Source organism: Dreissena polymorpha, chromosome 11, assembly GCF_020536995.1.
Source record: "Dreissena polymorpha isolate Duluth1 chromosome 11, UMN_Dpol_1.0, whole genome shotgun sequence".
NCBI classification, from domain to species: domain Eukaryota; kingdom Metazoa; phylum Mollusca; class Bivalvia; order Myida; family Dreissenidae; genus Dreissena; species Dreissena polymorpha.
This window is the reverse complement of record NC_068365.1, coordinates 52,722,095-52,749,128: the sequence shown is the minus strand read 5'-3', so window position 1 is coordinate 52,749,128 and position 27,034 is coordinate 52,722,095. Positions and strand designations below refer to the sequence as shown.

Sequence of the window (27,034 nt, the reverse complement as noted above, 5' to 3'; positions counted from 1 at the left end):
GTCAGAATGATAAAATATGCAAATACTATAAATACAAATGCCAGGGAAGTGCTTTTTGTACTAAAAAATCGAATGAATATTACAATAATACATTCTGAATATGTAATTAACAGTTTCGTCTGAGAAAATCATCAAAATTTTATATATTTATTCAAATCTCATAAATCATATTTCAAAAACACATAATTACTTCAAATTCTTTCACACAATACTTAACAAGAGGGCCATGATGGCCCTGTATCGCTCCACTCCTGAAAAAAAAGGCTGAAACAAATATTCTCGGCATGTGCAAATACTTAAATATAGGCCCTCAGCACATGTACACTTTTGTGACCCCCTGGGCTGGGTCATTTTAACCCCAGGGGAATAATTTGAGCAAACTTTGTAAAGGACTACTATATCTCACTACATACAAATGTAGCAGCCCTAGGTCCTAGAGTTAAGGACAAGAACATTATAAAAGTTTGCACAATATAAGCAAGATATAAGCGTATATAATGTTCAATTTTGTGACCCGCGGGACAGGGTCAAATTTGACCCAAGGGGCATAATTTGCACAAACTTGGTAGAGAACAATTAGATGTCAATACATACCAAATTTGGTAGCCCTATGCCTTATGGTAAAGGACAAGTAGATTTTTTAAGTTTTCACAAAATAAGCACTATATAAGCATATAATCGATATGTGGCCCCCGGGGCAGGGTCAAATTTGACCCCTGAGGCATAATTTGAACAAACTAAGTAGAGGACTATACAATGTCACTACATACCAAATTGTGTAGCCCTAGGCCAAATGTTTATAAACAAGCATTTTTTTTAAAGTTTTCACACAATAGGCACTATATGTTCAATTTTGTGACCCCCGGGGCAGGGTCAAATTTGACCCCAGGGATAAAATTTGAACAAATTTGGTAGAGAACAATTAGATATCACTTATCAAATTTGATAGCCCAAGGTCCGATGGTTATGGACAAGAAGATTTTTTGAAGTTTTCACAAAATAGGCCTTATATAAGCAAATTTTCAATTTTGTGACCCCCGGGGCAGGGTCAAATTTGACCACAGGGGCATAATAATAATAATAATAATAATAACTTTATTTCATGAATAATTCACATTAAGAAATAATTTCTTTTTTACAATGTGGTCTTCAGTAACAAAACACAAGTATATATTTTGAAACATGCACACGAACATACAAGGGAAAAAAGAAAATGAACTATACAGTTAAATGTTATAATAACTTCCTTATCAATTCCGACGACGTCGACGACGACGAAAATAACGACGACGATGATAATGATGACGATGATGATTATGATAATACAAAATATGCAAAATGTGATACAAAAATCAATCTTTCAAAAATTAGTCTTTCAAATAAATCACATCAGACACATCACAACAAAGTATTAACATAGAAAAATTATCAAATGAGCATACATATATATCTGTCGGACCGTATTTGGTACAAAAACGAATATGTACAAGTTTGTACCATATTCGGCCGAATATGGTACAACTGTCTAATTGTACCATATACGTATCTGCAGTTTTGGGGTAAAATGCCTGACCGAATATGGTACAAACTTGTACCATATTCGGATGAAAAATGTACCACATTCGTTCCGAATATGATACACACTCATCATCGTAATCATCATCATCATCATCATCGTTATCTCATCATCATCATCATCATCATCATCATCATCGTTATCTCATCATCATCATCATCATCATCATCATCATCATCATCATCACATCAATTATCAACACCCCAATGATCATCATCGTTGTTATCTTTACCAACACCACCATCATCATCACCATCAAAACCAACATCATCATATCCATTATCATGATCGTAATGGTGATCACAAAAGTTTTTTTTGTGATGATAATGACAGCGATGTTTTCGGTCGATAATGAGGATGTTGTGATGATGATGACGACGATGAGAATATCATCATCATCATCGGCCAATAAACATCGCCATCATCATCATCACAAATATTTTGTTATCATCATCATCATTATCATCATCGTCGGCCGATAAACATCGCCGTCATCATCATCTAAAAACTTATCATCATCATTATAACCATCATCATCGTCCGATAAACATCGCTGTCATCATCATCCCAAAACGTTTGTTATCATCATCATCATCATCATCATTATCATCATCATCATCATCATCACCACAATCATCAAACCCCAATCATCATAACCACTGTCATCATCATCACCACCACCATCATCATCACAATTTTTTTACCATCATCATCATCACAAATGTTTTGTCATCATCATCATCACATATTCATTTTACATTTTGTATTTTATAATTTGTTTCATTCAAGAGATTCAACAAACTTGTACTTTTTTCATTTATTGGTATACTGACAGGATTTTTCAAAGTAATATTGAAGAACATAGAACAGCATTTAAATTTTAATCCAACTGTAGCATTTTGACAAGACATAATATACATATATACATTCATTTTAGTAGCAGCCAAAATATCCCAAATGTGCTTCGTAAAAAGTTACCAGTAAATGAGCAAATGACAACAAATTTCCGGTAGAAGAACATAATCATCAATCACAAAAATAACATAACAGGTTTCCAAACACCGATATACATGTATATTTCACCTGTAATGTCTGTACATGACATCTATGATATCATACCAACCGATTCCACTAACACGCAAACGCAGCCATGCGTTTGCCCATTTTGGCCCCTTGATGATTTCTTTTATTGCCGAAATAAGACCGCTGTTTCTGCCCGCTCTTGTTAATAGGAAACGAACGCTAACAGGATTTCTGTTACTAGTATCTAGTCCAATATCCGGCCGAATGTAAATTCTAGGTGTTTGCAAACTCATTGACCTTATTAAATCTCTAAAGGGTTTGCCGACCTTCGCCAACACAAACTGGATTGACGGGTTTGATTGTATGCAGAGCTTAAAAATTTCAACTTGAATGTGAAGTGGTAACATCAGAAATGGAAAAGTCGTTCGCTTCTGTGCCCTCCTATTGTTTATCATATCTTGAAGCTCTTTCAGGGCTGAACACACAGAGACGTCACCGTTGTCGCCAGAGTCACCGTTGTCGCCGGAGTCACCGTTGTCGCCAGACGCAGCGTTGTCGCCGGAGTCACCGTTGTCGCCGGAGTCACCGTTGTCGCTGGAGTCACCGTTGTCGCCGGAGTCACCGTTGTCGCAAGAGTCACCGTTGTCGCCAGACGCAGCGTTGTCGCCAGATGCAGTGTTGTCGCCAGACGCAGCGTTGTCGCCGGAGTCACCGTTGTCGCCAGACGCAGCGTTGTCGCCGGAGTCACCGTTGTCGCCGGAGTCACCGTTGTCGCTGGAGTCACCGTTGTCGCCGGAGTCACCGTTGTCGCAAGAGTCACCGTTGTCGCCAGACGCAGCGTTGTCGCCAGATGCAGTGTTGTCGCCAGACGCAGCGGTGTCGCCGGAGTCACCGTTGTCGCCAGAGTCACCGTTGTCGCCAGACGCAGCGTTGTCGCCTGACGCAGCGTTGTCGCCAGACGCAGCGCTGTCGCCAGAGTCACCGTTGTCATACGACTGTTCTAAGCGTGATATTATGTCCTTGTACACGCGTTGATTGATACGGATACTAACGTAATGCATGCCAAATCCTTCTGGGAAATACCCAATGCAATTGTTCCAACATCACCATCGAACTTTCCATCTGCTGACACAATTGATGAGTGTTCTAGTCCTCGGGTAGAAACTACCAGGCACTGCAAATTATATTCTCTCATAAGTGCAATGAGCGTGAGGTTGTCGCCGTATGTCCCATTCTTAGACATATTCTTAACGTATTCATCAAATGTTTCATCATAGACAAAAGTTTCATAGAAATATCTGTTTTCTACAATGTGATGGACTGCTTCCTTACGTAAAGCATCTACGTCTTTGTATATACCAATTTTACCAAGTTGATGCGATATAGCAGCAAATTGACAATTTCCATCCGGATTTGGGTCCATGGCAATATTCACCCCATCCAACAACTGCAGATTTTCATGGTGTGTTAAAACATGATAGTACTTAGTTCTGTGATTTTGTTTCTCTGAGCGGTTCTGTTTTAATGAATGTTTTTTAATTTTTCGTTGTTTCTCTAACGCAACAGTTAGGCTAGTCATGTTTTCGACCCCAACCGATTTGCTTACGAATCCAAGTTCGGGTTTGTTCGGTACTTGAAATGACACGATATAAACACCATTTCGTTTTACTTTTTCTACCTTGCCTTCGATAACATATCTTTTGGTTGGCACCCTGGATTTTCGAAAGGGATAGCGAATTAATACTGTCTCTCCTACTTTGTACTTGCTTGGGGAAGTTGCGTTTTTCAACAGCGACCTGTAAGCCTTTTTATTTGCTCGCCGTATGGTTTTCTTTATTTCACGAGAACTATGACGTTCTTTGGTAAAAACATGACTTCTTCCGTAGTAGGCTTCAAAGGGCGTGAGACCCCCAAGAACTCGTTTGAAACTTGTGTTTATGGCATAGGCTAAATCTTGAAGCCCTTCGACCCAGTTAAATCCACGTTTACTTTTTGTTGCAAATAGAATCTTGGCCTTTATAACACTGTTTGACCTTTCACACTTGCCCTGTGATTGAGGATGATACGGCCTACTATTGATCATTTTGATGTTGTACTTGTTCAACAAAAGTTTCATACTAGGGCCTTTAAATTCCAGTCCGTTGTCACATTGGATGATGTCAGGGGCAAGGTTAACCATCAACACGTCCTCTAATGCCTTTGCAACTTCACGCGAACTCTTCGTTTTCAGGGGTTTTGGCATAACGTACCTAGAATAAACGTCCACGACTTGTAGAATATAACTGTATGTGGACCCCTTGTAGCTAACACTTTGATTTTTCATGTTAATTATGTCAATCTGCCATCTTTTGCCTGGTTCCTCTTCTGTAATTGTCTTTGGCTTTGGCTTGTTTGTAAATCTCGGATACTTCTCATGGTAATACTTGCTATTGTACAGTATTTCAAGGATAGCTTGTTCCGAGAACCCCGTGTAATTTACTTTCAGTTTGTTGTAAATAACCCTTGCTCCACATCCTTTGTTTTCCATGAACATCTTCTCAACAAATCTAGGAAGATCTTCTTTCACAAGGACTTGCTTTCCGCCACACAATAAAGAACCCCGGTCACCAAGCTCGAAGTCCTTACGTTTTCTAATCATGGCCAAACAATTATTCTCTTCAGGTGTCCGTTTCTTCACAGGGACATCGAACGATCCGTTTAAACATCTGACAATAATGTCGTACTTCGACCTGGGCAAGCACCCTAATTGCTTCCTTTTTCTCCTAATTGCTTCCTTCATCTGAAATAATATAATAAGTTATTATACATTTATACTTCATTAGTTAATAGAGCTTGTATTGAACACCGCGTGTCGAAAACGAATGTCTCACGACATGAGCTGAGCTAAAATCACTCGTCTGATAGCTCCGCTAAAATTTACAATCCGAACTTCCGGGCAATATGCGCAATGAAAGTAGCAAGTACTTCATGTAAAGTTTCATTGAAATCCAACCGAATTCAAATTCAGGGGAAAAATAGCGGGCAAACTTATGGCGGTCAACGGACAAACGGTCTGTAGAAACCAATGCCACGTGGATGGAAGGGATATAAAGAAGGGGCCCTGGGGGCCTAGGTCGCTCACCAGAAGTCACGACTAGGCAGGGTTCGAAGGTCAAAGACCTATAAACTCCATAAAATTTAAAATGTTCAAATCTACAGATTACAGGAGCTCGATCTGATTTTGGTGGAAAATACACTTTCGAAAAAATGACTGTAGCTTAAATATTTTAGCAGTTTAGGAGTTACGCACCCGGAAGGAATGCCACGGACAATTGGATAGACGGACGGACAACTGCAAATGCACTCTGAGGGGGGGGGGGGGGGGGGGCATAAAACATAAAAATCAATGCATGTTAAAACATCAATGCATATTAAGACAACTGAAAATTAAAATTATGTACAGTACTTACTGTCAAGAATTCTTTTGAAGTTTGAAGAAAGTTTGGATTTCAATTCTTTCTAGTCGAAAATCACAACTTTTCTTGCCGACCGCCAAGTCAAATATGGTTACTGACTTCTGAGTAAGACTCGTGTGCAAAATTCCCGCCTTTTTAAAGCGGCACGTTATCAAAGAAAAAATCGGAAACTTCAAAGCTTTGTCGGCTTCTCAGCAATATGACGTCGGAACGACAAATCAACTTTACAAAGTAATGTTTAGAAATACAGTCACACCTGTCTAAAGCAGCCAGTCAAACATCCTTATTTTTGAAGAGATATATTCATTTAAAAGAGCTCAAAATCTCTTAAATCGGATTTTGGTGAAAATACACTTTCGAAAAAAAAAGTTTTAAAAATTTGAAAATTGCTATTAATGATCTCCACGAAAGTATCTGGCCCGCCCGGGAATCGAACCCAGGCCGCCTGCGTGCCAATCTGACGCGCAACCGACTGAGCTAGCCGGCGAAACAGTTATACAACCAGCAAAATCCATGTAAAGTGTGGTTAGGTTAGCTGTTTCTGTTACTGCTAGTTACGACGACGACGACGACGACGACGATGATGATGATGATGATGATGATGATGATGATGATGATGATGATGATGATGATGATGATGATGATGATGATGATGATGATACTTTTGTCACTTCCAATATTAGGTTAATACAATGTATTTGAGTTTGAAAAAAAGTTTACACATCGGCAGACTATTTCATTTATTAAGAAATACATAATTTATGTACCATATACGTAGGCCATTTTCATTTTTATGAGTTTTTTTGGTATGTACCAAATACGTTTTGGCGAGCATAGAAAAACTTATTCCAACCGAATATGGTACAATGTTTGTACCATATTCGGTCGAAAATTGTACCATCTTCGGTCCGAGTATGGTACATTTGTACCATATTCGGCCGAATATGGTACAAATGTACCATATTCGTTTTTGTACCAAATACGGTCCGACATATATCAATGATTTGTTTGTAGGTATTCTTTAAATTTTGTTTTGAATGTAGTATTCGAAGACACTTGTCGGATGCTTATTGGAATTGAATTCCATATGGTTTGTGACCGAAACGAAAACGCTCGTTTTCCATAATTTGTTTTAAACGGAATAGATGATATATCAGTGTGTGTGATGGATCTAAGAGCGTACACATTGTTATTTGAGATATGTATAACATTATTGAAATAAAAGGGCATTGCGCCTATTACAAACTTATGAACAATAGATCCAGTTAGGAAAGTACATCTGTTATTGAATGTCAACCAACCAAGTTCTTTGAATAAGGGAGCTGAAGGAGTTGAATATGGTTTATTCAGTATTATTTTAGCAGCTCGTTTTTGTATCGAATGTATTTTACGTAAGTGTGACTGTATTGCTGAACACCATAATGCGCAACAATAATCCATAGTCGTTAATATATATGAGTTGTAGAATAGTTTGTTTGTGTCATAGTTAATAAAATAGTTAATTCGTTTTAATAAGGCCAGTTTAAAGTTAAGTTTACGACATACACTGTTTATGTGAGATTGCCATGTAAGATGCTCATCAATCGTAACTCCTAGTAAATTAAATTCTTTGGTTTGTTCAAGGAGAATGCCATTAATATTAATAATTAAAGGCATAATTTAAACAAATTTGAAAGAGGTTCACCCCAAGAACATTCCTGAGAAATTTCATCAGAATTGGACCAGTAGTTTAGGAGAAGATGTTTAAAGGAAAAGTTAACGCACGGACGCACACACGCACGACAGACACAGGACCATGACATAAGCCCCGCTGGCCTTTGCCCAGTGGAGCTAAAAGATTGCACAGTTTATGATTGTTATTGATTCTCTATTAATGTAAACATGTATCATTATTAATCTTGAAGCATCTTCAATTGTATTTATAATAATACACATCTAAATCGGTTTTAACAATTATTATATAAAGATTAAGGCTGACTCAATAAACTAATAATCCCTGATTTCTGCAGTACTTGCAGACAAACAAGGAATACTGCTGTGATATTAATTTATGTAATGGGATATAAATTTGACTTTAATAGAAAAAATCAAAGCATAAACATGTATATATACATGTATATTAGTTAAACTAAAATTGATTGGCCATTGATAAAAAGATATTATAATATATGTATATATATATATATATATATATATATATATATATATATATATATATATATATATATATATATATATATACTTGTAAACAGAAAATTAAATATGTATGTTTCTATGACATCATTTAAGACTTTTATTTTCAGACAAAGTAGAGTGAAGCTTCAAACAGTATCCAATTGTAACAGTCAATTTTGGGAAAATCAACCTTAGAATTATTTTCTGTGTTGGTCAATGTCATAATAAGTATAAAATGTATATTGAACTGGAAGTTTTCTTTATTTTAAATGATAACATTTGCTTGGTCAGCCATAATTGTCACAATTAAGTGGTCTTTTTACACTGTAGTTTTTTAATGACTGGGTTTGTTCTGAGAATGAGCCACACAAAGTATCATTGGGGAGATGAGTTGTCAATGTTATGCTTATCAGTCTTTCATAATCCAGTATACCTGTAAAAAAGAGAATTTGTCACTAATAATCACACAATATACACAATTAAAATTGTTTGCATTTAGATTTATTTAGTACTGCACATAAATCATTTTCCAAAATTATGTAACAACATTATAATATATAATGCTGCAATACTAAAATAATTGAAGGTCGCTGATGTGTAATGGATGTGGTGTCCACCTAATAATCTGGAGGTCACTGGTTTGATCCCCAGTGTAGGAGCATTCTTAAGAAATCTCCAAGAGACACCCAGGTACTGGTTCTAGGCCCAGGAAACGAACTCAAGAGCATTTCAAATACATGTACGTTGTTACGTATTGAAATTAAATGGAACTAAAAATAGGTTAAAACTAAAAACTGAAACCCTTATTTATACCTTTTTTTTTTGAATGAAGCAAATGTGGAAATTTATTAAAAATAATGAGTAAAATATAAAAATTCTTTTTAAAAATATTTAATGATGATAATGATATAATTCTATAGTACTTAAATGATAATAATAGCACACGAAATGTTAATTTATGAATTTTTTTTATCAATATCATCGTATTTACAACCAGATAAAGGCAATTATATCAGAAACGTGCATTAATTATATTAATGTTAAACCCAGACATTTGTATAGTTCTTCTTGAATGCTCTGAGCTTTTATGAGTACATACGTACAGCCCGGAGGGTCAATATAGCTGGGAGTTGTATTATTGCAACTACGTCTATGATCGATTCGCTTCCTAAAACTGAACAAATATTTAATGTTTACATCGCGAAACGTAATGCATACAGTTTTACTTTTGGTTTGGTTGGTTTTGTAACTGTAATTTCATCTTAAAAATTGGATAATAGGGTGATTAAATAATAATGAAAAAGTAAATCATTTGGATAATAGGTCAAAATGCAACAGAAATGAAGGTTAATAGTGCTCTTAATATCAAAGTTTCGGTAAAAAGTTTGGCGCTAGTTCAACGCGCGTCGTTTACAGCCTCATAACGATAGACTGATAACCTTTTGGTGAGTAAAGTAGTAATCCACGGCAAGATGGCGACCTTTAGCCACGAGGCCTATCACTCTGGATCAGCAGACGATTTATTTCATAAATCAATCTCTGGGTTAATGGTCGCCATCTTTCGAACTACTTTAAAAAGTACAACAACAACAATAACAGTAGAAGACAAGTTTAATTGCGAAATGTTGAAAAATTGAGTACATGTGTCACGGTTGTTGAGTGAAATAGTGTTATTTTCAACTGTGTATGAAGCATGTGAACTGGTAGTGGAATAACCGAATTGTTGGTGGAAATGGAATTTAGAAATATATCTAATAATTCATCATCGTGTAGAATTATCATCGGCATCATTTCTGTGGAACATAGCACTATTCAAAATACAAGTGTTTCATAGATATGGTGCTTTTGACATAGTTCACTAACTATCAAGACTGAAATGATTCATGCATACAGGTAAAGTAAATAATTGAATTTGTGCAGAATGTTTATTTTTTGCAAATTATTATTTAATTTGACCAATTTATTTTAGATTGATTGCACTGAAACTCAAAGTCTAAAGCTTAGTAAGACACTTAAGCCAGTTTTCTGAGAAGAAACAATACTTGTTTAGAGTATAGCAGGCTCATGCGGCCTCTGGTTTATTTATTTGGCCTCGGCCTTTAACCTGGGTCGCTTTGATTTCAGGTGTTTAGCCCCCATATCAACAAGGCTTTTGACCCTATATGTAGTTATTCATATTGTTTAAAGATTTTGAGAACCCTCACTCGGTGCCAGTGGGGATAAAACAGGGAGCTTCTTATAGCTAGATGAATGCATCAAATATGCCAGCAACACTGTATAATCAATAACTTTATAATTGATGATTCTGTTCTTTTAACTACATTACTAATTTACCAAAACAATGTGAAACACATTTTTATGCCCCCAAAGGAGGGCATATAGTGATCGCACTGTCCGTCTGTCTATCCGTCATACTTTGCATTTAGGTTTCGAAAAAATGCTCATAACTTCTATGTCGCTTCAGATGTAACATTCATATTTGGTATGCATGTGTATATGGACAAGGCCTTCCCATACACACACAAATTTTGACCCCTTTGACCTTGAACTTAGGGTTGGCGTTTAGGTTTTGAAAAATGCTCATAACTTCTATTAAAGCGTTTATCGGGGGCATATGTCATCCTACGGAGACAGCTCTTGTTTTTGCTACTGTCCTCTGCACATTAACCATGATATATCTGCATATATGCATCCAACCAAATCAGTAAAACTATTTTTCACTTAATTACAGTAAACTTATTGCATGTTAACTTTTCAACAATATATATATACATGTATATATAATTATATATAACAGATCTTGAAAAAAACACACATCAAACTTCAAATTGTTTTAGTAAATTATAGGCTTTAATTGGTATTGTGACATTGACACCACTCATGCATGCGACTATACAATTATACAACTATGGAGCACATTATTTATGAGAAATTCCAATACATCAACATATCGTCTCAGATTTAAGGCAGATAATCTAGTGCTTTTTGCTGCCATTTTTACTATTACACATTTTTTTCATTTTATGTTATGATGCATTGATCTTGTTTCTAAATTAACCAAGCAATCATGTTAAACTTTTGAAGAAAGATGTTGTCTGATAAATATAGAAAATATAATCACTACAAAGTGAACAAAATTCAGTTGAATACTGTGACCAACAAAGATTTGCCAAAGAGCAATTCAGATCATGATTTAAATTAAATACAAGTAAAATGAAAGTCTGCCTATTGGATCCCAGTTAAGACTTATTTGTCAAATCTGCACATTAATTTTCCCTTAGCCATGTAGAATTGGGGACTAAATACCATCAAGTCATGTAAAAAGGAGCAGGGTATAGCACGCTGCTATTGATCTCTTGAGCTTTCACAAGAATTTTACGGGTAATTTTCATACAACAAATGATATTATGTAGTGTAATGATAAAGCATTATGAGCACAAATTATATCTCTTACTAGTGGTGCAAAAATCATTTAAGTGTCACATTTCAAAAGAAAATTTATATAAAAAGGTATTATTAATTGTTAAAACGATATAAAAGGTTATTTCAATTCACTAAAGCATTTAATTACAAAAACAAGTGCATTTTATGTCCATTACAATACATGTAACAGTATTGGCATTGTATTTATCTGCATTTGATGTGCATTTAATACACTTAAAAATGCAGACAAGACACACTTCTAACAGAAACAAATGTATTTTTTTCTGTATTTTTCCAGCATTAATACTCTTCAAGTGTATTTTTTATCATCCCAAATACACTTTACCAGGAAAAAGGTATGTTAAAATGCATTTTAGTTTGTTTTAAGAATATTTTCAAATGCATTAAGACACTCTTTTCTTTTGCAAAAAATGTTGAACAAAAACTTGAAAATATTTAATATACTAAAGCGTAGTAATAATTAAAGTTTTGTATGAGCATCAAAAACAGTGTCAAATTCATACCAGTGCCTATTTAGTAGCAGTAGGCCTTATATGGTCTACTTGTGGTAGAATTAATGCATTTTGTATAATACAACATACATAAATTAAAAAATATAGCTGCCCATACAGTTCATTACAATGTTCAATTAACTACACTATGCAAAGTTGAAATATGACATCAAGCTTGGAATAATCTTTTCAATAATGAATAATATGCTGTTTTAATTTATAAGTGAAATAGACACTTGCATATAAAAACTGATATTAAATCAAAACTAAATGTTTAATTTGATTTTTAGCTCCACTGGCCAAAGGTCCTGTGTCCATCGTGCATCCATGCATAAACTTTTCCTTTAAACATCTCCTAAACTACTGGTCCAATTCTGATGAAATTTCTTAGGAATGTTCCTGGGGTGTACCTCTTTCAAATTTGTTCAAATTATGCCCCTGGGGTCAAATTTGACTCTGCCCTGGGGGTCACAAAATTGAAAATTTGCTTAAATAAGGCCTATTTTGTGAAAACTTTCAAAATCTCCCGTCCATAACCATTGGGCCTAGGGCTATCAAATTTGGTATGTACAGACATCTAATAGTCCTCTACAAAATTTGTTCAAATTATACCCCTGGGGTCAAATTTGACCCTGCCCCGGGGGTCACAAAATTGAACATATGCTTATATAGGGTATATTTTGTGAAAACTTTACAAATCTTCTCGTCCATAACCATTGGGTCTAGGGTACCAAATTTTGTATGTAGTGGCATCTTATAGTCCTCTACCAAGTTTGTTCAAATTATGCCCCTGGAGTCAAGTTTGACCCTGCCCCGAGGGTCACAAAATTGAACATATGCTTATATAAGGCCTATTTTGTGAAAACTTCAAAAAATTTCTTGTCCATAACAATCCGGCCTAGGGCTATCAAATTTGGTATATAGTGACATCTAATAGTCCTCTACCAAATTTGTTCAAATTTAATCCCTATGGTCAAATTTGACCCTGCCCCAGGGGTCACAAAATTGAACATATGCTTATATAATGCCTATTTTGTGATAACTTAAAAAAAATCTTGTCCATAACCATTAGGCCTAGGGCTACACAATTTCGTATGTAGTGACATTGTATAGTCCTCTACTTAGTTTGTTCAAATTATGCCCCAGGGGTCAAATTTGACCCTGCCCCGGGGGCCACAAAATCAATTATATGCTTATTTAGTGCCTATTTTGTGAAAATTTTAAAACTCTTGTCCTTAACCATAAGGCATAGGGCTACCAAATTTGGTATGTAGTGACATGTTATAGTTCTCTACCAAGTTTGTTCAAATTATGCCCCTTGGGTCAAATTTGACCCTGCCCGGGGTCACAAAACTGAACATACGCTTATATGGGGCCTATTTTGTGAAAACTTTAAAAATCTTGTTGTCCATAACCATTTGGCCTAGGGCTACCAAATTTGGTATGTAGTGACATCTAATAAACCTCTACCAAATTTGTTCAAATAATGCCTCTGGGGTCAACTTTGACCCTGCCCCGGGGGTCACAAAATTGAATAAACGCTTTTAAAGCGCCTATTTTGTGAAATATTTAAAAATCTTCTTGTCGATAACCATTTGGACTATGGCTTCCAAATTTGGTATGCAGTAACATCTTATAGTCCTCTACCAAGTTTGTTCAAATTATGCCCTTTGGGTCAAATTTGATCCTGACCTGCATGTCACAAAATTGAACATTAAATACGCTTATATCTTGCTTATTTTGTGAAAACTTTACAAATATTCTTGTCCTTAACTCTAGGACCTAGGGCTACCACATTTTGTATGTAGTGAGATATAGTAGTCCTCTACAAAGTTTGCTCAAATTATGCCCCTGGGGTTAAATTTGACCCAGCCTAGAAGGTCACAAAAGTGTACATGTGCTTAAATAGGGCCTATATTTAAGTATTTTCACATGCAGAGAAATTTGTTTCAGCCTTTGTTCAGCAGTGGAGCGATACAGGGCCATCATGGCTTTCTTGTTTAAATACTCAAAAAATGAAACCGTGTTCATGCTTGCATGAACACAGTTTATAAATGCTGTCAGAATTATAAAATATGCAATTACTATAAATACAAATGCCAGGGAAAAGTGCTTTTTTTTACTAAAAAATTCGAATGAATATTACAATAATACATTTTGAATACTTGAGTATGTAATTAACAGTTTTGTCTGAGAAAATCACTAAATTTTATATATTTATTCAAATTCACATAAATCATATTTCAAAAACACATAATTACTTCAAATCCTTTCACACAATACTGAAAAAAATGCACAGTTTCTGATTGTTTTTGATTCTTTATTAATTTATACATGTACCATTTTTTAATCTTGATGCATCCTCACTTGTAAAAAGCACATCTTAATCTGTTTTAACAATTATAATATAAAGATTAAGGCTGACTCAGTAAAATAATAATCCATGATTTCTGCGGTACTTGCAGGCAAACTAGGAATACTGCTGTGATATTATCTATCTATCTAATGGGATATTAATTTGGCTTCAATAGAAAAAAATCAAAGCATACACATGTATAAAATGTGTATGTATATATTAGTTAAACTTAAATTGATTGACAATCGATAAAAAGATATTATAATATATGTATATATATATATATATATATATATATATATATATATATATATATATATATATATATATATCCTTGTAAAACTAAAAATTAAATATGTATGTTTCTATTACATCATTTAGGACTTTTATTTTCAGACAAAGTAGAGTGAAGCTTAAAACAGTATCCAATTGTAACAGTCAATTTTGGGTAAATCAACCTTATAATTATTTTCTGTGTTGGCCAATGTCATAATTGGTATAAAATGTATATTGAACTGGAAGTTTTCTTTATTTTAAATGATAACATTTGCTTGGTCAGCCATAGTTGTCACAATCAAGTGGTCTTTTTACACTGTAGTTTTCTCACTGACTATGGGTTTGTTCTGAGAATGAGCCACACAAAGAATCTTTGGGGAGATGAGTTGTCAATTTTATGTTTATCAGTCTTTCATAATCCAGTATACCTGTAAAAAGGGAATTTGTAACTAATAATCACACAATATACACAATTAAAATTGTATGCATTTAGATTTATTTAGTACTGCACATTAATCATTTTCCAAAAATATGTAGCAACATTACATTATATAATGCTGCAATACTAAAGTAATTTACTAATTAAAGGTCGCTGATGTGTAATGGATGTGGTGTCCACCTAATGATCTGGAGGTCACTGGTTTGATCCCCAGTGTGGGAGCATTCTTAAGAAATCTCCAAGAGACACCCAAGTACTGGTTCTAGGCCCAGGAAACAAACTCAAGAGCATTTCACATACATGTACGTAGTTAGTACTTTAAATTTAATCGAACTAAAAATGGGTTAAAACTAACAACTGAAACCCTTATTAATACATTTTATTTTGAATCAAGCAAATGTGCAAATTCATTAAAAATAATGAGTAAAATTTAAAAATTCTACTTTAAAGTAATCATGATAATTTAGATCATTTTCAGAATATTTAATGATGATAATGATACAATTATATATTCCCTAAATGATAAAAATAAAACATGTAATGTTAATTTATGAAAAAAAAAACGTTTTAATTTTATCAATATCATGGTAATAACAACTAGATACAGGCAATTAGATCAGAAACGTGCATTACGGTAAGTATATTAATGAACAACCCAGACATTTGTAGTGATTTATGGTCACTATTTTATTAACGTTCTATACATGACCTGTCATAAAAGGTATTTTTTAGCCAGTACTACAATCGGCAATGATAGTCTGTATTGCATATATATTCCAACGTCTATTATCGATTCGCTTCCTCAAACTGAACAAATATTTAATGTTTACATCGCGAAACGTAATGCATCCAGTTTCACTTTCGATTTGGTTGGTTTTGTAAACACTGTAATTTAATCTTAAAAATTGGATGATAGGGTGATTAAATAATAATGGAAAAGTAAATCGCTTGGATAATAGGTCAAAATGCAACACAAATGAACGTTAATAGTGCTATTAATATCAAAGCTTCGGTAAAAAGTTTGGCGCTAGTTCAACGCGCATCGTATACAGCCTCATAACAATAGACTGACAACCTTTTGGGTAGTAAAGTAGTAATACAAGGCAATATGGCGACCGTTAGCCACGAGGCCTATCTTACGGAGGAATCCGAGATAGCCGATGTATCACGATTGGAGGCCTATCTTACGGAGGAATCCGAGATAGCCGATGTATCACGATTGATTTTCGAGTATGCTTTGTGTTCCAAATTTTAACTTTGACAACACTAACTACACATATGACTCACCATTATTATATCTAAGTGAGCTATTGTTAAATTGCATACTTTATATTGGCCCAATTTCAAGACCTATGATTCTGTTCCTCAACTCGTATCATAGTGTATCATTCGATAGCTGGCCAATAAAGTATTATAGATAACTACTGTCAACAAACAAATAGATAAAATGTTAGTAGGCTAAATAAGGTACCTGTGAGCTCATGACATTCCGTAATCGCTATAAATTGCTATCAATATATCCGTCATATGTTTTATGACTTTACACACATTGAATTGTGCCATTTTCCCGTCCTATCAAGATGTCAAGAGCCTGGGTGTTGGTAGAGATGTCAAGAGCCTGGGTGTTGGTAGAGATGTTAAGAGCCTGGGTTTTGGTAGAGATGTCAAGAGCCTGGGTGTTGGTAGAGATGTCAAGAGCCTGGGTGTTGGTAGAGATGTCAAGAGCCTGGGTGTTGGTAGAGATGTCAAGAGCCTGGTTGTTGGTAGAGATGTCAAGAGCCTGGGTGTTGGTAGAGATGTCAAGAGCCTGGGTGTTGGTAGCTCTGACCCTTATACTGATTTTAAGGGATCTTTTCACGTTTTGGTAAATTGACAAAATTGAAAAATGTGTTTCAGATTCGCAAATTTTCGGTTTAGTTATGATATTTGTGGGAAAACAGTAATACTGAACATTTAGTATGGTCTAATATAACCAGTATATGCATCTTTTGACGATAATTATAAAGCGTTGCAACGCGAAACGATTGAATAATTTGGAGAGTTCTGTTGTTGTCTTTTAAATTTGTGAAACTACGAAGATTGCTTATATAACGTATAAAATACGCATCATATGTACGCTTGGCAGAATAGCTCAGTTGGCTTATGCGTTTTTACTTCATGATTCCGGGGGTTACTGGTTCGAGACCTGCTGCGGGCTACTTTTTTTTCCTTTTTTAAATTTTATTTTGGATTTTTTACTGGAGCTTTTAAAATTTAATGTTTACATTTATCATTATAAAGCATTTAATGACAAACTTCAAAACATGCCAAAATCTGTGAAAAGGCCCCTTTAAAGACAAGACTAATGAGCATTGCGCACATATAACATAAGAAAATCAAACTCACATTGCTACATAAAATTGATTCTCTTAGTAAACAACAGTATATATGTATGACTTAATTTTAGAATGTTTGCAAATGAATAACCGGTGAATCAATTATTTTGTTTTGTCAAAATATACATGTAAACGATGTTTATGGATATATTATCACTGATATTTTACGTTATTTTATAAAGTCAATAGTGCGTCATTTCGTTTTATCTAGACTTTGCGCCTGTTCCACAAAAATGACATTTCCTTACATTTAATTGGATTCTACATGCGCGCATTTCGAAGTTTATGAGGTCCCACTGCGCCTGAGGCTGCATTATGTAAGAACCCGGGGCGTGTTCCAGCACTCCTACCTAATAAAGTCGGTATATCTGAATTATTGCTACCGTCTACATTTTCCAGCTATTTTATGTTTTACTGAAACGCATTTAAGGTTTGCGCGGTCTTTCGCTGTGATGGAATTTGGAGTAGCTGCAGAAAACCCTACGTGCCCTGTGTGTTGAACATGGATCACCAAGATGTCAAGCGCTAATCTGACCGCATGATTCAAACTGCCATTGTGTTAGGATTTTACACTACTTCATTAAACAGAAAGTAAACGCCCAATATTTAAATATGTTTTTGAATACAAATCATCACGTCAAATGATTTAGTTAGTATTAGGTTTTCTTACAGCATTTTATTTAAAATAAAATGTATCGGATGATACCGTACATCAAATGGATTGTTTAATGAGATTTTAAATTCCCTCTGTTTACACATCGTTATCTAAATCGAAACTAGGTTGCATTGCAAAATAAAGCGACAGTCACGCGGGTATCTCAAGTTCATGTGACTGTGAGTGTATGAATCAATAGAGTATATCCGTCTGCGAAAAGATATTTGTTATAAAGTAAGCGTTTTAGCATTAAGTTTAATAGTTGCTGTTTTGATATTGTGGGCAAGGACATTGAGTGAATTTTGCTCGAGGATAAAATAATATTGGTAAAAACGTTTTGGACTTACCAATATAGGTATATATATATGTGTAAGATACTGTTACGTCGATACTGTCTGATACTGATCCAGCTTTAAATTGCAACAAAACAACAACTACTACTACTACTACTACTACTACTACTACTACTACTACTACTACTACTACTATACTACTACTACTACTACTACTTCTACTACTACTACTACTACTACTACTACTACTACTACTACTACTACTACTACTACTACTACAACTACTACTACTACTACTACTACTACTACTACTACTACTACTACTACTACTACTACTACTACTACTACAACTACTACTAGTACTAGTACTACTACTACTACTACAACTTCTACTACTACTACTACTACTACTACTACTTCTACTACTACTACTACTACTACTACAACTACTACTACTACTACTACTACTTCTACTACTACTACTACTACTACTACTACTACTACTACTACTACTACTACTACTACTACAACAACTACTACTAGTACTACTACTACTGACTACTACTACTACTACTACTACTACTACTACTACTACTACTACTACTACTACTACTTCTACTACTACTACTACTACTACTACTACTACTACTACTACTACTACTACTACTACTACTACTACTACTACTACTACTACTACTACTCACCTACCACTACCTACTACTACTACTACTACTACTACTACTACTACTACTACTACTACTACTACTACTACTACTACTACTACTTCTACTACTATTACTTAAGTAAATTACTGCGTAAAAGTGCCTGTCTGGTGTTGATTTACGCGAACACGCATTTGTTCTTTTATTATTGTGATTGTCTTAACAATTATCGATCATCTTTTTTTAAATGTTGGATTAGTAGTTTCTGTAGTTAAGCTTAAAGCGATATGTTTAGAACACAACTGATGTTGATGCTTTCGAACTGCGTGTGAGTACAGTGTTTGCAAAACATATTTTAGCTTCACTGCTATAAAAAGAGACATCACTTAATAATTCAGCTTTCATGGCACGGTTAAAAATTAACTATTTAAATCCTGATAAATAATATTGATCGTACGTCAAACAAACTGAACGTAACAAATGGTCATGTTAATTTATGGCGAATAAGCAGGGTCGAGACATACTTTAAAATAATTTGATTTACTTTTTATTCGCCGATTTATAGCAATTTTTGCGATAACTTAATGCTTTTTATTTGTAGACGTAACTAAAATAGAAAGTCCAACGCTCGTCATGTCTAAAGAGCACGAGGCATTTCAGCAAAGAACACAGGATGGCGGGATACCAGTATATAATACGGCAATGCCGGGGACCTGTGTAATGCCAGGACCGGTCTTAAACCCGATGTACCATGGAGGGCCCGGTACATCCCAGGGTTCCAATTGTCACCGGAAGAAGTCATACCTGGAGGCATACATGTTGTGGCTGCTGCTTGGTCTGTTAGGCGCGCACCATTTCTACTTGAGAGTAAGTATTTATTCTCAGCCACATTACTCTTGTGGGGATTGGTCAGGATATTGTTTCCAAGACAACTATTCTTCTACCTCTTTTTCAGGTAGCATGCACGTCTGTCACTGCAATAAGTATGTACACTTAATATGATTACCCTGCTTTACATGGGAAAGTAAGAGAAGGTTTTATGGGCCGTACTGAAATACTGTTCGAAACATTGAAAAAAACATTGAATAAACTTGTTATTAAGTTTCCAAACTGTTTGCTCCCTATTTACTTTGAGTCCACAGTCCACAAATTCCTGTAAAAGCTTTGAAGACATCGTTTCTTATGGACACATAACCGACAAAAATACTCAATCGGAACGCAAATCGAATAAGTTCTATGCAAAATAAAGCCAGTAGGTTCTTTGGAGTAAATCGAATATATACGAGTAATTACGTCTTAACTCTTTCAGTGCTGGAACCGAATTTGAAGGCCTTTGCAAACAGTTTGGATCCAGATGAGACGCCACAGAACGTGGCGTCTCATCAGGATATAAACTGTTTGCTATTCTGAGAGTACTTTTTGAAAAAAAAAATCAAAGAAAATGCTAATTTTAGAAATTCAGCAGACGAAATTTGAGCAGACGACATATTTCCCAGCATGCAAAGGGTAAACAAGCGTAAGATATCCACCTCTTTAATTCGCGCCAAATATTCAATTAAATAAACGCAATTTCAACGTTTCATAAGACCTGATGCCTTTTTTTGAATGCACAGTTATTGTCGGTGAATATACGCTTCAATAAAAACGTATACAAGTAATTAATATTTGTTTTCGTGATTTTGTTCAGAACCAAACAAATGAAATGTGCACTGAAATATTAAGACATAACCAAACATACTTGCGTGGTTAAGTGATACAATACGATGAAAGTATCGTATTCTTTTTACAGAATCGATATCAATAATACGACATCGTAATTTTTAATATTAAAAGTAAATCACAAGAGTACGTATGATTGTGTATAATTGCCCTTTCAATTCAATTGAAAGTACGTTTTGTATGTATAGCCTTCCAATATCGTTGAACAATATTCAACTAAAGGTAATCGTAGTGTTCATTAAAACACGTCCACACATTTCAATAATTCAACCAACTGGACTATTCTTATATACTAGCGTTGTTCAGACCTTAACAACTTATACTTCAGCGACCAGGCTTTGGAGTCTTGTACTTCTTTACATTCGGATTGGGCGGCTGTGGTTGGCTGTTCGATATGTTCCGTCTTCCGTACCTGGTCAACAAGACCAACAAAGAGCTGCAAGAAAACATCCCTAGAAACGAGAAGAACATAAGTGACGCATACACGCTTTGGTTCCCTTTCGGTCTACTCGGTAAGTACGCCATTAAGCGAGAAGAAAATATTTGTCGCATGTAAGCTCTGGTCCCATTTGGTCTGCTTGGTAAGTGATATGTATGTATAGAGACTGAGTATTAATGACGACTTAACACTCTGGTTCTCGTTCGGGTCTATTGGGTAAGTACGCGTATTTAAGGTGAGGCTTTTTGTTTTGTAACCAAGTTTAATTTGTTATAAGATGGTTATTTGTGTTAAAATGTGTGTGGAAATAAGCAATCCATATATAGATCTTGTACACGTATTTCAAAAATAAACTTGTTCATGCAAAATTGACAGAAAAATGAGACGTTAAATGTCAAATTGCATTTGAAGACACAGAAATAAAGTACCCTTTTTACATGTAACATATTTTTACCCCGAATTTGTCTTCTTGGTATATTTATATCCATATTTCTGTTTGACATCTTTGGAAGTAACATATCGGTATTTGTTGAGGACATCAACATAAAAGGAGCCAAGTTCAGTAATATATACGACATTCATTGAATATTGATGAACACGCTGTTGCCATTACGTAACAATCATCAATTTGTATGTCATTTAATCGACCGATGATTTGGAAGTCTAGTAATGTTAATTACATATTCAAACACGTCTATAAACATACTTAAGGTTATTACAAACTTTCCAATTCGATTATCATTCGACCAAATGTCAAATTAGAACTTAAGATTGTTGGGCGATGATATATCAATAGTTATCTGTTTAAACAGTTTCCACTTTTTGTTAATTAACTTGGACTTATATTTATGTTTTATCTCTAGATTAAGTATATATAATGCGCCAAAGCAGTACGATGTGTTCACATGCAATACAGGTTTTCATCACTTCTACCTGAACAAGCCTGGTTTCGGTGTCCTGTACCTGTTCACGTTCGGGCTGTTCGCATAGGTTGGCTGGTGGACCTCTTCCTTATCCCGTACCACGTGCGCAAGGCCAACGACGCAAGTCCCACTAATAAGGTTTGTTGCAGAGAACCTTTTGACCCATTTGTGCCTAATGGACTCTCCAATCCTTCTAAATTGAATCAATTATTTCCAAGATTAGGGATGTCTAGTATATATTTATTTCTATATTAAGAATATTTCTTACAGAAATTCCTTTAAGCAAACAACGCAGACACAGATGAGACGGCCGCATCAGCGGCGTCTCATCTGTGTTTACGCTGTTTGCCAAGGCTTTTTTTCTAGACGCTAGGCATACATGGGTTAACGCGTGTGAGTTTGTGATATTGTGTGTTTAATTGTGTCGTTCACCATTATGATGATCAATTTAAGACATTGAAAACTACGAAGCATCTACAGTGATCGTGTTGTTCATATTGTTGTTTATTGTGCACAACATTCAAGTGTATACATGCTGTGATGGTGAAATGCTCTGAAACTATTAAAAACGTCAAGGTAAAGCGATCTCTTCCTCTTCCTGTTTATTGAACAAAAGGCTGAATTATGAAAACTTGTGTGAACATTTGTCAAAACGTTTGAGCACTTAAGATTGAATTTAAATCTCGACATATTAACGTAATGTTTTCCAGTGAAATCAGTTAATACGATGAATTTACTGATTTTACCGTCTTTACATAGTAATGTATCGTGAAAAATTCACAGAACACAATAGGCGTAGCATCCATATTTATAACTTATTATCTACCTATGGCTTAAATGAGAGAAACAGGTCGGACGGCCTACGCGCTTGGAGTATCGCCCATAGGCCTTCTGGGCGCGCACCAGTTCTACTTGAACCGTCCCGAGTACGGGCTGCTCTACTTCTTCACGTTCGGCAACTTTGGTATCGGCTGGATTGTAGACTGGTTTCCGACTTCCGGTTCTCGTAAAGCGCGCTAAACAAGCACATGGCGCTTGGAAATGACGGCACCCGATACCTAGACGACGCGTATATCCTGTGGTTTCCACTCGGTAGGTACATGTTTGTGAATTGGGTGCTTGTATTTGTTGTTATCGTTTGCTTCATTTACCGCAAGCAGATTCATGATAGGGCTCAGATTACAACTACAGTAAAACACAACCCGAAATACCCCCCCCACCGTAACATTTCATGTCAAAATGTGTATTTCTGGAACAGTCACATCAAACAAGGTCAGCTAATTGCCAAAGCGGTGGCATGGTATAGCCGAACTGCTAATTACACACACCCGAAATATTTATTAAACAAATTCTATTTCGTGGAATGACGATGATGATGATGTGATGATGATGATGATGATGATGATGATGATGATGATGGTGATGATGATGATGATGATGTGATGGTGTTGATGAATAATGAAGATGTAGGGCGCTCTCGTATTTTAACCATACTGTGTGCTTGTACTGTCTTAATCGTCCATATCCACAGGCATTCTGGGCGCCTCACCACTTCTATCTGAACAGGGCCGCTATGGGGCATTCTGTACTTCTTCACATTCGGATTGTTCGGGATCGGCTGGCTGGTGGACGGCTGTAGGATGCCCTGTCTGGTAAAGGATACAAACAAGCTGAAGGAAGAGAGACGCCGTCTCCCTACGCAGGCTAACGGTTTCGGCTACGGCTACCAAGGTAATCGTCGGGTACATGTAAACGTTCATAGAACTATTAGCATTAAGTTTTGTAGCGGTTTAAGGAATATTCTGGGAACACAATATGTTCGAAAATTGTTCAATAGTCAAATATAGACTAGCTCTTTAAGTATGTGATATATATATATTATTAAATTCAGTATTTTCAATGTTAACACTTAGTTTATTTGGTCATGTAGTCTTGCATTTTTTCTGGTAGATGCTATGGGGTTATATATATTTAATCGTTATTGATACTGGCATTCACCTTTTGTGCTCGAGCATGTGGGTCTGCATGAGTATATATTTCTAATAAAATAAAATAAATATTTTATGTCTTGAATACAAATGGTTTGATATCTATTAGAACTTTGAAACATGTTCGAAGGTTTACGCAGTACAATGTAGATAAATTGCGTGATTTTGTACATGACCCAAACACCTTTAAAGCTTTTGTCATAAGGATAAAAATGTAAACACCAAAGTGTAACTAAAACATATTGTGTGATTATTCAACGCATGACAGGGGCTTCTACTCAGTTCAGGACGACGGAACGAGCAAAACATTGTATGCAGGTGTCGATGTTTTCGTGAATCGTTGCGTCAATATCCACACAATTTTGTGCATATTTAAGGTGCAATAATCTCCACGACGGGCAGGACAACGGGCGCGGTAGGATATGGAGCTCCCGTTATCTACCCGACACTTCCGGTTGCGCCTTACCCGCAACAGCAGCTGTATCCTACGCAGCACGCTTATCAACCGGCTGGTCATACGGCCCACATACAATCGGCCAAAATGGACCGCAAAAACGGCTACCAGCAACCTCCTGCGTATGCGGCCACCAATAACGGTACGGTTATTGCGTACACTAGTTTTATGAAGGTTTTCTGGTGTATAGAGGGTTTAAAAGAGCAAACACATTGACGGGCATCGATTTTATACCTCTTTTAAAAAATGAAACGTAGTACGGGAAACCTGCGTAAAGGTCTAGGCGATGACGTTAATTTGATAACGGTGATAATTTGTGGTAAAATGTGGTAAATAATATCTCAATGAAGTTTTTAACGATCAAGACAGGCTAAAGCAATCCTGCATTATAAACCTTACATTATAAAAAGACGACCATATTAATATCCCCGATGTCGTTCAAACATAGTTTTATTTGAATCAGTATAAAACTTTATGACAATGTTTAGTGTCATTTCTTCTCGGCAAAGTTAGATCAACAGCCGTATTGCATGAAGCATCTAGAATATGAATCTTAAAAAACGCGTCCTGGCCCACATTTTGACTACAAAGTAATACGACCCTTAACAGATAAATTTTTCAGACATTAAAGTGTGCATTTTTTAATTCATGATGGTATGGGTTTTAAGGTACACTATTTAGCCCAAACATTCCAGAAACAATCACGGAATTTATCTTACCTAATACAAATAGTTAGCGCGGATGTTTTATTATCTTTTTGAACGAAGCTTATTAAATAAGGATAAGTTACTACTAAGTGCCTCTTAGGGATTGACACAATGGTCTCCCTTGATATGGTTTGCCCTGCTCCTATTTGTCGTGTTACAATTGGTATGACGGTGGCACGCGCTTTAAACGATGGACATCGTACCAAATTTATAATGTAAAATGTTATTCCTTCTCTTTGTAAACAATATATCTTTATCTATCGAACACAAATGTGACATCATTCGTTTGCAAATAATTGCTTTTTTGTATGTTTTTTCTTTAACTTTGTAGCACCGTCATACATGGGACAACCACCGCCCTATGTCCCGTCTGTGGCGATTCCGGACAATAAACAGACGATGTGAGTTCGTATAAAATGCCTTTCGAGGAGACCGTTTGATCCGTGGTCCGACACCCGCAGTTGACCGCCATGTGTCGATTGAACGTTTATAAATATTTTTCGTTCCGGTTTGCAAAACTTTGTTTTAATTGACACGGCAATACAGCTATTCAACGGAATACATTTTACCGATTTTGTTTCTAAAATAATTTATCTTATGTGTTATATTTGCCTCTTTTTTATAGACAGTGCTGTGATAACAGAACATGTAATGTTTACTTCTAATATATGTACTAATGTTGAAAGCAACGAGGGGTCTTGATGATTTACACCGTGCGAGATTGTGCATAATACAGCGGAAAAATTGTAGACCGAATGATATCGGGGCGTGTTTTTAGACCGACGTTGTACTTTAATTAATTTTCTCTGTTCTTATATAAAGACGCACCCCTTCCGTTCTAGGGATGTGAACACGCTCTTTTATTATAAATACACTGCAAGTTATGTATGCCAGCTTACCGGCATCATTGAAATGCACATTATTTATCTACATATCACAATTCTAAGACTTACTACACGAACACTGCATGAACTCTGCATGTATATTAAATAGTTGATATAAATGCATATCGGTAATTCATAAATTTTATAATATGAAAGATTTTTGGAGATTAAATTGACAATTATATTTCGATTGGTTAATGATAATGAACCCTTTGACTGATTTTACAGCAGGGTTTATATGCGGGCGTTAGAGCATTCAATATTGGCGACTAAGATGTGTTTTTCAATGATTTTTAGCAACCTTTTTTGGTACATTGGTTTGTGTTTTATCGTAAAAAATATATGTTGTTATATTTTGTGTGATGTCGATAATTTTGTATTTGGCCTTTCTGTTGTTGTTTTTTTTTCCTAAAAAACTCATTTCTGATGAAACAGTGTTGACTTGATTTGTATATGTCACTTGTATACTATTTCTTTGGTCGATCATAAGAGATAACAGTGTTCAAACTTTTCTCAGCAATCCTTTAAACCCATTTATGCCTAGTGCACTCTCCCATCCTTCTCAATTGAATCAATTTATTTCCAAATTAGGGATGTCTAGTATATTTATTTCTATATTTAAATATTTCTAACAGAAATTCCTTAAAGTAAACAGCGCAGCGACCCTAAGAGACGCCGCATCATGCGGCGTCTCATCTGG

At 35.5% G+C, this 27,034-nt stretch overlaps 2 protein-coding genes across 2 annotated transcripts in view; both read left to right on the top strand.

The window, feature by feature from the left end:
• The window catches only part of LOC127851136 (transmembrane protein 50B-like), a 182,307-nt gene that overhangs the window by 31,098 nt on the left and 124,175 nt on the right, over positions 1-27,034 (top strand). The gene's annotated exons all lie outside the window — the stretch shown is intronic.
• Positions 18,408-27,034, top strand: part of LOC127849843 (uncharacterized) — a 189,122-nt gene continuing 180,495 nt past the window's right edge. Inside the window, exons 1-2 of the mRNA XM_052382595.1 lie at positions 18,408-18,620; positions 19,822-20,087. Of these exons, the coding sequence (XP_052238555.1) occupies positions 19,854-20,087 (234 nt within the window). The 5' untranslated portion in view covers positions 18,408-18,620; positions 19,822-19,853. The remainder of the gene's footprint in view (positions 18,621-19,821; positions 20,088-27,034) is intronic.